The sequence below is a fragment of the Eutrigla gurnardus genome (assembly GCF_963514095.1).
Source record: "Eutrigla gurnardus genome assembly, chromosome: 15".
NCBI classification, from domain to species: Eukaryota; Metazoa; Chordata; class Actinopteri; order Perciformes; family Triglidae; genus Eutrigla; species Eutrigla gurnardus.
In genome coordinates this window covers 20,913,710-20,924,537 of record NC_139938.1, presented here as the reverse complement: position 1 = coordinate 20,924,537, position 10,828 = coordinate 20,913,710, and the positions used below count along the sequence as shown (strand labels likewise).

At 43.7% G+C, this 10,828-nt stretch overlaps 1 protein-coding gene across 4 annotated transcripts; it reads left to right on the top strand.

Moving 5' to 3' along the window:
• The first annotated feature begins 1,250 nt into the window (after positions 1 to 1,250).
• ncbp3 (nuclear cap binding subunit 3) lies at positions 1,251 to 9,778 on the top strand. 4 transcript variants are annotated; one of them, XM_084029118.1, is made up of 13 exons: positions 1,251 to 1,483; positions 2,481 to 2,546; positions 3,634 to 3,739; positions 3,827 to 3,952; positions 4,206 to 4,331; positions 4,406 to 4,554; positions 4,682 to 4,790; positions 4,883 to 4,982; positions 5,092 to 5,201; positions 6,042 to 6,351; positions 7,072 to 7,220; positions 7,298 to 7,480; positions 8,155 to 9,778. In XM_084029118.1, exons 1-13 carry the CDS (start codon positions 1,301 to 1,303, stop codon positions 8,493 to 8,495), a joined length of 2,058 nt encoding a protein of 685 aa, XP_083885244.1. In that variant the 5' UTR covers positions 1,251 to 1,300; the 3' UTR covers positions 8,496 to 9,778. The 4 variants fall into 4 exon arrangements, with proteins under 4 accessions (XP_083885244.1, XP_083885243.1, XP_083885242.1 ...); XM_084029117.1 differs by having other exon boundaries at positions 4,664 to 4,790; XM_084029116.1 differs by having other exon boundaries at positions 4,646 to 4,790.
• The last annotated feature ends 1,050 nt before the right edge of the window (positions 9,779 to 10,828 follow it).

The window sequence follows — 10,828 nt, the reverse complement described above, 5'->3', positions numbered from 1 at the left end:
GCAGTTTGACGCCAAGTTGGCAGTTTGTCGTCCGTGAAGACGATTCCGCGACTGGAGAGGAAGCTTCACTGCCGTTTGATGCAAAAAAAAAAAAAAACTGACGGGAAACTGATGAATATTTTGCACTAAAATGACACAAAGCTCTGTGGATGTATAAATATATGAATATTAAATATGTACAGTCTCAGCTGTAAACGTCTTGATTGCACTAATTCAAGCACAAATCTTTTTTCTCTCTGATTTCAGGTGTACATTTTTTTTCAAAATAAGAGTAATCATTTCTAAAAAGGAAGATGAGTGTTCAACGTTCTGCATCACGATGGAGATTTTTAAGTTGTAAAGTTTCTGCAGGACAACACTTTGTTTCACTGATTGGTTTCTTATTTTGTGGTGTTTGTGTTTTTGTTTATTATATTAAAGTATACAACATCTTCCCGTTTCTTCCACCACTAATTCAAAATACACCGGAAGGTCTTAATATTCAGTCAAATTAACATATTTCTTACAAGTTCTGCCTTTTGGTCCAACTTTTTATTTCTTTATTGAGTTTCTCGTTAGTCTAGACTCTTGATGTATTTTGTATATTCGGCCAACCAGGATATTCAGAGAAGTGAGGTTACTAAACCTTCATGACATTTTACAGTATAGAGACGTCTGTTATAAATGTAAATATGTCACATGTAAAGACGTGAGCTGCAACAGTTATACTCATCAGTTAAATCTCCATCATTAATTCAATGAATAGTTATTGTTGTTGTTTTTTTAATTGTCAAAGGTTTACCAATGACCAATGGTCTTTAAAGAGGAGCTTCCATGTTTTTCAGCTGAAAAAAGTTATTTTTCTTTCTCTCCAGGTAAACAAGAAAACATGAAAAACAAACAAAACAAAAATGTTTCCTCTGTCCTTCAGTCCACCTGTCAATATCAGCTCCATCCAGCCAGATAATACTATAAAAAGGCTCTGAAATTCATTTTAAAAAGTGTTTTAAAATGCAATAATAATTAATAATTATAAATAAATCATAATAATTATGCATATTATTTTAGTTATGATTATTATTATTATTATTATATTATTATTATTATTATTGAATGATGACGATGATAATAATTATAAAATAATCACAATAAGTATAATCGTCATCAACATAATCGTTATTATAAACATTCACCAGGTGGCGCTGATGCTCCGGTGTAACGTCTGCTAACGCCTTGACACCAATGAAGAAGCCATAGGACAGAGAGAAGCATTGCCGGGTTACGAAAACAACCGCAGCAGCCGTTGTTCGCAGCTAGCGCCATGGCGGCAGTGCGCAGCTTACGGGTGTCGGTGAAGTCGGACAGCGGCTCGGACCACTCGGAATCGGATTCCGGCTCCGAGTCGGACCGGGATGCCCCCGAAGCCGAGCCGATGGAGGTGGAGGAGGGAGAGTTGGAGGCGGAGGACGTCTCCGTGAACCGGTCCCTGAAGGAGCTGCTGCCGGTGAGTGTCCGAGGCGAGGCCTCCGTCAGACCGGGGACTGGCGTCTGTCGCGTGCGGCGTCACCACGCGAATTCGTCGGCGTGTGGTAACTTGGGAGCCCCCCCACCCCCCTCATCGGGGGAACTTAGCCGTTAGCACCCTGGCCGTTACGGGCTAGCGACGGTCCACTGCTCCTCCAGGGAGGTATATTGTGTTTGGCGTTAACCGTTTCAGCTGCTCGTTGTGTTATTATTTAATCACTTGTTGCTCCCTGTAATTGCGCCACACAGACGCGGCCGCACCGCCAGACTCCGGGAAGTAAACCCCGCATTAAAGGTTCTTAATGGCGAAAGAAAGCAGATTTTTGGAAACGATTGCCAATTCCGATAGAAACTCGGTTGCTCATATATTCGGCCTATTTTTTAATCCTCTTTTTGAGAGACATTTGTTAGTTTTAATGGTAGATCCTCTGCTGTTAGCTCATCTTCCCACAGACAGACAGCGAACAGAACACAGTGGTATCACCTGTAGTGGGACGTGTTTGTGTTGTTGCTTTACTGGCCTTCCGGGTATGTCGGTCACTATTTGACTGTAAAGTTAGAATTAAAATTATGTTTGAATAGCAGTAGGCAGTTAAAGTCAGCTCCATGGTCTGTGGAGGGTTTGTGTCTAAACTAAAAGGACCGTACCAGTCTAGTTCTGACCCCCTTTAAAGGACCATACTAGTCTAGTTCTGATCCCCTTTTAAGGACCATACCAGTCTGGACAAAACGTAAACAAATAATCTTTAAAATAAAGCAACTTCTGTAAACACAGTGGAGGTTTATGTAAGCTAGGGGCCCAATGTAGTAACACTGGTCTGCTCTTTTAAAGGTCTTAAAGGTCTCAAACACATTTTGCAGAGGTCTTGTTATTGTTTAGTTTTGATCCAGAAACCGGAGGAAGATCAACACTTCATGGATTAAAACCTGTAACATCCCAACAGACGTCACCGAAAAGTTGCATTTTGTTGTTGCAGGATACAAGTCGTCGTTACGAGAACAAGGCCGGAGCGTTCATCACCGGGATCGACGTCAACTCCAAGGTGGGCTGCAAACGCGCTTTTATACGCTTTCATACACTTAATACGCTTTCATACACTTTTATAGGCTTTATATACTTTTATACACTTTATACGCTACACTTTTGTACGCTTTCATACACTTCATACACTTAATACGCTTTCATACGCTTTTATACACTTTTATAGGCTTTATATACTTTTATACACTTCATACACTTTTATACACTTTCACACACTTTTATAGGCTTTATATACTTTTATACGCTTTATATACTTTTATACACTTTTGTACACTTCATACACTTTTATATGTGTTATACACTTTTATATTCTTTTATGCGCTTCATACACTTTTATAAGCTTTTATACACTTTAATACGCTTTCATACACTTTTATACGCTTTCATACACTTTATACACTTCATACGCTTAAACACTTTCATTTACTTTTATACGCTTTTATACACTTTCATGGACTTTATACGTTTTCATCGTCTATGAAAGTGTATGGAAGTGTATGAAACAAGCATTTTTAAAGTTATTTGTTTAACGGACAGACTCAACAAACCACGACTTCTGACTTTTTACTACTTTGGCGTACTCTTTATTGTAATGAAATCCCAACTTTTTATAAGTTAATTTTTGGAAATGTCCCTTTTAATGAAGCGAGTCAACTTTATTCATTCATTTAAATGATATAGCACTTTATTACCTAATGTTAAAATGAATTATTGGGTATTAAATTAATATAATAATGATGCAAACAAACTAGCATTATGAAATGTGAATGGTTTTTTGTTTGTATTTCTCTATATGAATATGTGTACAATACAAAGAAACTTGAGTGAAGTGTGATTCTCAACTTTAGAAATGAACTATCTTCATAGTCGGAGATCATTTATAACATTATTTACATCTTTAAACAACAATGTTTACATCATTGAACATGAACTGGACTAGAAACCTGTTTTTGGTTATTAGGAGATTAAAGAAAGCTGCCTTCATTTAGTTGCCATGTTAACTTCCAACCGCGAGGCGTGTGACCTCAGAGCAGCGTCCGGATGGGGACCAATCACAAGTCTGAGCGCGTTTCCGTGTTTTTCATCAGGAAGCGATCGAGAGGAAAGAGAAGCGAGCGCAGCGTTTCCATTTCCATCCCGAGGACAACGTCGAGCAGAGGACCGTGTTTCTGGATAAAGACACCATAAAGAAAGGTGAGAGGGGCGTGGCCTCAGAGTGATGTCATAACCCAGCCCTGCGTGTGCTGACCGTGTCTGTGTTTTTTCTTCTGTGGTGCTCAGCGATCCCCAATCTGCGCTTGGAGGCGATCTACATGGCGGGCGTGGACGACATGAGTACGCAGGACGTCTTCGGCTACTTCAAGGAGTATCCTCCTGCCCACATCGAGTGGATCGACGACGCCTCCTGTGAGTGGTGGAGGAAGTACTCGCTGTACTGCAATAGAAGTACTAATACCTCGCTGTCACAGTACTAATAGTAATAATACTAATACCTCGCTGTGAAAGTACTAACATCTCGCTATGAAAGTACATATACCGCGCTGTGAAAGTACATACACCTCGCTGTGAAAGTACATACACCTCGATGTGAAAGTCACCGGCCTGACTCCGGAGATCAGCGGGGATCGGTGTGTCTGATCGCCACTTGATTGTTTCCTAGGTAACGTGGTCTGGCTCGATGACAACACCTCCATCCGAGCCCTCATCAACAGCAGCCGCATGCCCGACCCAGAGGCGGTTGCCACGGAGACGCAGAGCACTGAGCAGCCGAGCAAGCAGAGCAAAGGTCAGTCCGTCTACAGAAGAACGCTCCACAACCTTTGAGAGAACAAGAGTGAAGTGTTTAATTTCACCTCGCAGGTCGTCAGGGTCAAAGGTCAGACGATGAGGAAGAGGGCGAGGTGGACGAGGAGGACGAGGGCGAGGAGGACATGGCGAAAAAGAGCAGCGAGGAGGCCGTGGTGAAAGAGGACAGCGTCGAGCAGAAGACGAAGCCGGAGAGCGTTCAGGTAGATATCTCTAACCCCGATCGGGTTTATTGATCCGGTGCGGTAATTGATCGATGACGTAAACCTGTCTCAGGCAGAGGACCTGCCTCAGGCGGAGGACCTGCCTCAGGCGGAGGACCTGTCTCAGGCGGAGGACCTGTCGCTAGCGGAGAGGGAGTCTCTGCTGAGGAACGACCTGCGACCCGCCATCAAACCCTTCAAAGGAAACAAGCTGCTGCTGCGCTTCGCCACCCACGGTGAGTCCAGCCTCCGGGTCTGCAGCAGGTCTACGTTAGACCTGGTCTGCAGCAGGTCTACAGTAACCCGGGTCTCATGTTTGCGTCTCCAGATGATAAGAAGGAGCTGGGCGCCGCCCGCCGCAGCAGATACTACATGAAGTACGGGAACCCGAACTACGGCGGCATGAAGGGAATCCTCAGCAACTCCTGGTGAGACCCGTATCAGGATTACTTGGCCTCAGGTCGGCGCCCCCCAGTGGTAGAATCTGAAACAGACGGCAGTGACATTTCTGAATGTGTTGTGTATACATGTGTGCAGGAAGAGGAGGTTCCACAACCGGAGGATCCAGAGAGACGTCATCAAGACCAAGAAGCCTCTGATCGGAGACAACATGGGGCACACACCGCCGTACACCCACCGACACTCCGGTAACAGCCAATCACAGCTCAGACAGATTTGTACATTTGAACTTAAACGCATCAACTTTAATCGCTTTTAGAGCTGAATCTTCAGTGATAAAACACAAAGCAGGTTAACCAGACGGGCTCTGGGCTTCCAGACGGTCATGAGTGATGAACATGAGGATCATGGGAGTTGTACTTAGTCGTAGCGTGACATCATGCTTCCTGTCATGTGACTGAAACAATAGGCATGCATGCATGCCGGTTATTTTTGTGTCCGACTTGATCCCGACTTGCTGTAACGTCATGCACACGTGGGCAACGCGAGATCAAGGCCACCATTTTATACTTATTTAACTCTTAACACTTCTTCTCTTTCTCTTTATGAAACAACTGCAGCTGTACAATTTCCCGAGGCGTAACTAAAGTATTCTGATTTCCACAGATATTTATGAACAAATGTAAACAAATGCTAATGTGGTCGCAAACTACAGATAGCCTACAGATCACGTCTAACAGGATGTAACTTTTTCTATGACTTACTGTCAAATCTTCGAAGGCCAATGGAAACTGTCCGACTGGAGCGCAGCTTTTAGGCTCCGCCTCCTGCTGCTCCGCCCGCTCTCTCCAGGCGAGGCGCAGTTCATCTCCAACGAGCCTAATAACCCGTGCAGCCGTTAATCCCGGCGCTTTAAAGGGACAGTAGATCTACACAGACTGATCTTGTCTCCTCCTCGTTTTGTCTCCTCCTCCTCCTTGTTTTGTCCCCTGCTCGTATTGTCTCCTCCTCCTTTGTCTCATCCTCTGTCTCCTCTTGTCTCCTCCTCCTCTTTTCTTCTCCTCCTCCTCTTGTCTCCTCCTCTCCAGCCGACCTAGTCAACCTTCCCGAGGAGCCCATCAAGGAGGAAGAAGAGGAGGAAGAGGAGGACGGCGACGAGCACATGGACTCAGACGACCGGGTGGTGGAGTACAAGGAGCGAGGTGAAAGGGGTGGAGCCTCGCGTCCGCTGGGGGCGGGGCTCCGTAGCCGGGCGGAGCGCTCGCCGTCTCCGTGGTCGGAGTCGGACGAGATGGACTACGACCTGGAGCTGAAGATGATCTCCACGCCGTCGCCGAAGAAGAGCAAGAAGATGACGATGTACGCCGACGAGCTGGATACTCACCTGAAGGACATCCGGTCAGTTTACCTGCATCATTCCTTCTTGAGCTTTTACTTTGAAAAACCTGACGCAGGAAGAGAACGTGTTCATGTTTGTAAGTCGAGTCTCTGCAGAAATTGGTGTAATTTTATTAATTATTATATCATCAGGAATCATTCTTGATACAATATGTCAAAATTTAAGGTATAATTCTAATCATAATTTATAATTAAAATAGTGTATAATAGTAAAAAATAACTAACAGTAATGATTGTCTACAATGTATAACAATGTATGAGTGATAAAGGGAATTTCTAATAATGATAACAATTATATTTTACTTTAGTAATTGTAATAACTAACAGTGATTTTGAATAATGATAATTTTAACAATAATTTATAACAGCAATAATATAATTGTAATAACTTTAACAATAGTAATAACTAATAATGTATAACCATAATTTATAATGTAATTACAATATTTATAATACCGATAATTAAATAATATAATAATTATTATTATTTTAATATTGTAACTATAATTTATAGTAATACCATAATATATAAAGCATAATTTATAATAATGATTATTTGTGATGATTGTTGTTGTTGTTGTTGTTGTTGTTGTTATTATTATTATTATTATTATTATTATAATACTACTTAATAATTCCATGGTGCTTTCACACCTTGACCAGTCCGATCATGAAACGGCTGTTTCAGTTTTAACTCTGTGGGTTTGGTTTCCTGAGCAGGAACAGGGTCGGGGAGTCCGGATCACAGACCAGGGCCAAGTCCGCGTCGCCCCCCAAGGTGACGGATGTCCGGCAGCTGCTGGAGGAGAAGAGAAAGGGCCTGACTCAGCACAGACAGCCCCCCCCGGTGGCCACCAGTGGAAAGACAGGTCTGCTGTCGAGTTGTTTCTGTGTAAACGTGGTCTAGAATCGTGAACCAGAACTCACCAGGACTCTACCGTTGCAGATGTTCGTCAGCGGTTGGGGAAACGGCGCTACTCTCCCGACAGAGGGCGCTCCCCTTCCCCCGTCTCCCCCAGGGACACGCCCCCCACCAGAGAACCTATCAGAGACGTGCATCGCAGACTGGGCGTGGCCAGTCCAGAGAACAGAGGCGTCTTCTCCAATTCATCCAAAGACAGGAAGACAAGTACGAACTCCGACTGATGAATATTAATAATAAGACAGGGTTGGTACGGTTGCTGGAAATCCTTGAAAACACTTGAACTTCAGTGTGGTGTTTTCAAGGTTTGAAAAGTGCTTGAATTTAGACTAAAGTGCTTGAAAGTGCTTGAAAATGTCTGTTCTATGCGATGACATCTATGATAGAACACAGAGAAAAGCATCTCTTCATATTTGAGGGACTGAAAACAGCATTTTCTGACATTTCTGCATGAAAAATTACTTTTGATGATGAACGGATGATGAAAATAGTTGGTGATTATATTTCTGTGGATCTGTTAGTGGAATTAGTTTTCCTTTCATTTGTGGTCCTTCTGTAAAAAGCTGTCTCCAAACATCATGTTGGTTGTTTAGAGGACAATAACATCTCATTTAATGTGATGAACAAGTGACATAATAAGTAGACTGAATACTGAGGATTGGATTGATACAAATATGGAGTTTACCCCAGCTGGAAGGTGCTGGAAAAGCATGGAAATGCACCTTGAAATGATTGGAAAGTGCTTGAATTTGACTTTGGAGAAGGTGGAGGAGCCCTGAAAGTTAATCAGGATCATTTTTCATGTTGGACGTTCAAATGAAACGTATTGACATCCGGACAGAAATAAAAGTTTTGCCTGTTGTTTGTTTGTTGTCCTGCAGGCGCGCTGTGGAGCAGACTCGGCTCCAGTGACGACAGCAGCGCCGCCACCACCGGGCGCCACAATCACGCATCCAGCAGCCGGACGTCGGGCCTCTGCTCCTCCTCCACGGGTAGGAACAACGGCAGCGAGGGCGGCGGCAAGAAACGGAGCGACGGCAAGGAAGAGAAGGAGGGAGGGGGGGAGGAGGAGGACGACTCCACGCTGCAGAAGATGTGGGGCGCCATGATCAAACAGAAGCAGGAGCGCCAGACCGGCAAGATCAAGAAGAGCCGGCTGGACAACCTGCCGTCGCTGCAGATCGAGATCAGCCGGGACAGCAGCGACGACTCCGACGCCTGAGAGGAGGAGGAGGAGGAGGCGGAGGAAGAGGAAGAAGTCGGCTGGAGTGGTTCTCCTTCACGTCTCTCAGTACAATAATAGGACGATCTAAATACAGATCTGAGGCCAGTGTGGTGAGCGTCATGGTAACTACATCTCGTGTAGAAGTTCAACTCTGCGTCCACGTGACGTCTCTTTCTCAGGAGCTCTCGCCGAGGAGACCCCGTCGGTTGCTGCCTCCGGCGTTGGTGATGTCACCGGAGAGAAGGGAGGAGGAGCTTGTTTTTTTGTTCGGCGTCCGCGTTGTCTCTTGACGGATTGTCCTCTCCGCTGTGGCGTTTCGGCTTCAAGATCGAGGCGACATATTCATCAGTTTGAAGCAAACGTCGACCCGTTGGTGAAACGGAGAGTGGTCTGTCGTACGAGGGCGATTCGTCATCAAGATGTTGTTGTCATAGAAACAAGCGTCTCCTCCAGCAGCCTGCGGATGCTTTCCTGCCAGAAAAAGACGCCACGTGGACACGAGCCCGTATGAAGTCAATGTCAAATAAATACTAACATTCAGATCGTTTGGTTTTCACTGAGAGATGATAACTGTTGTCCACCCACAGATTCCTAAATTTGACGTATTATTCGTACAAGTAGCTCTAATCCCCAGAAACACCCGAGAGCTCCGGTTCACCAAACACGCATCAAAACAGCTCGGTTGTTTTCTGACAAATGCATCATGGGAAACCAGGTGGTGTTCGATGAGAACCTTCGTCCCCCCAGCGATGACATTCCTCGGCCTCGACGGTCCACTCCATTGTCAGACTTCATTCAGAAAAAGTGTGTTTTTAGGTTTTATTGGGCTGTGATGTTCAGGCGGCATCACTGACGCGTAACTCCGCCTACAAAGCTCCACCTTCTTTCACTTTGTGTTTCCTCTGAAATAACTGATGGGACAGACTGAGAGAGAAGACACAAAGACACAAGAAAATGTCCCACATTTATATTTACTGTTTCTTTAAAATCCTCCGCCGCTGCAGGACGACTTCCTGTCTGAGTGTGGACACGAACATTGTTGTACTTCCTGCAGAGTCCACCTACATCCTTTTTTCATTTTTTTCTTCTAATCCTTAAGGGGCCACGCTATGACATCACAGGTGATATCACTGCTGCTCATGAACTTAGATCAAGATTGAAATGTTGGCTAATATTTTTTATTCTACATGTCTGCATTCATTTCCCAGAAATTTTACCAGAAAAAATGTGTGTCATCTGGAGGGAATTATGGAAAAAAATAAACTCAGTCAATCAATTCACATCTTTATCTTTATTGTCGTGACACATAATAAAACAAAAGCAAGAATTGAAACCGTAATGTCATAAAAACACACGGTGGAATTAAATGTACACATTTGCAGCTTTTCTTCCACTTCACAGTGAGAATATTTTATTTTTGACCGTGTCGGCTTCGGCTTTCAGAACTGGAGGTCGTCTCCTGGACCTGAACCAAATGTCGCGCCAGATTCATCCTGTGGGGAGCATGAACACTGCTAGCTGGCTGTGAAAAGCCTGTAATGTTTCCATGGTCCGTCTAGTGTTTGGTTACTGGGTCTAATGATATCAACCAGCTATTTCTGGAGTCCCTGCTGTCATGAACACATGATTCTGTCTTCATGTGGCCTTTGACACGTCCACAAGTACATGTTAATATTCCTCATTTCAATGTTACCATTGGAGGAAAAGTAATACCATTTTTCTTTTATATTCCTATCTTTGTCACCGGCCCTTTTCAAAACTTCTTCTCTCACACAAATTGTCTTTTTTTATTGAATATATTAGTAATCTTAATATATTAGTAATAATGTTGACATTAATATTAAAGTTTAGATGAAAACATTGTGACGGTGTCACTTTGAGTTCTGGGTCATTGTGACTTCACTATTTCAACTCACCAAATACTTGGGTGAAAAATGACCCGCAGGTTAACCCATAATGAAAGTAATAATTAATTAATAGTTCAAAATGAGCTCACTTTAGTGCATATTTCCGTACACATTCTGTATGGTGTGGTGATTTTTTATTTTTCATAAAAATAGATTTCATAATATTGCCATATAAGTTTTGAAAACAAACATTTAAACTCCCCCGAACTACAGTTAAGAAATAAAGAAGGCGAATCTTCTGGCAAAAAGGGTCAAAAGACTCAAAGGAGACGTCTATTTCATCGTGAACTAGTAAAAACCCAGAAAACCCTGCTAGGCCACGCTGAGCTTGGACGCCATGCTGCTCCGGCCTCATGCCGCCGCTGTGTTGCTAGCTGCTAACTGTAGTAATAAGTTCACGGTGCTTCAGCCCGATTTGCTACA

What these genes read in the sequence shown, in the direction of transcription:
- ncbp3 (XM_084029115.1), top strand. Translation starts at nt 1,301, where the DNA reads ATGGCGGCAGTGCGCAGCTTACGGGTGTCGGTGAAGTCGGACAGCGGC. An exon ending in GTGGATCGACGACGCCTCCT is followed by an intron (nt 3,953 to 4,205) that starts GTGAGTGGTGGA and finishes ATTGTTTCCTAG; the next exon opens with GTAACGTGGTCTGGCTCGAT. An exon ending in CGAAGCCGGAGAGCGTTCAG is followed by an intron (nt 4,555 to 4,627) that starts GTAGATATCTCT and finishes AACCTGTCTCAG; the next exon opens with GCAGAGGACCTGCCTCAGGC.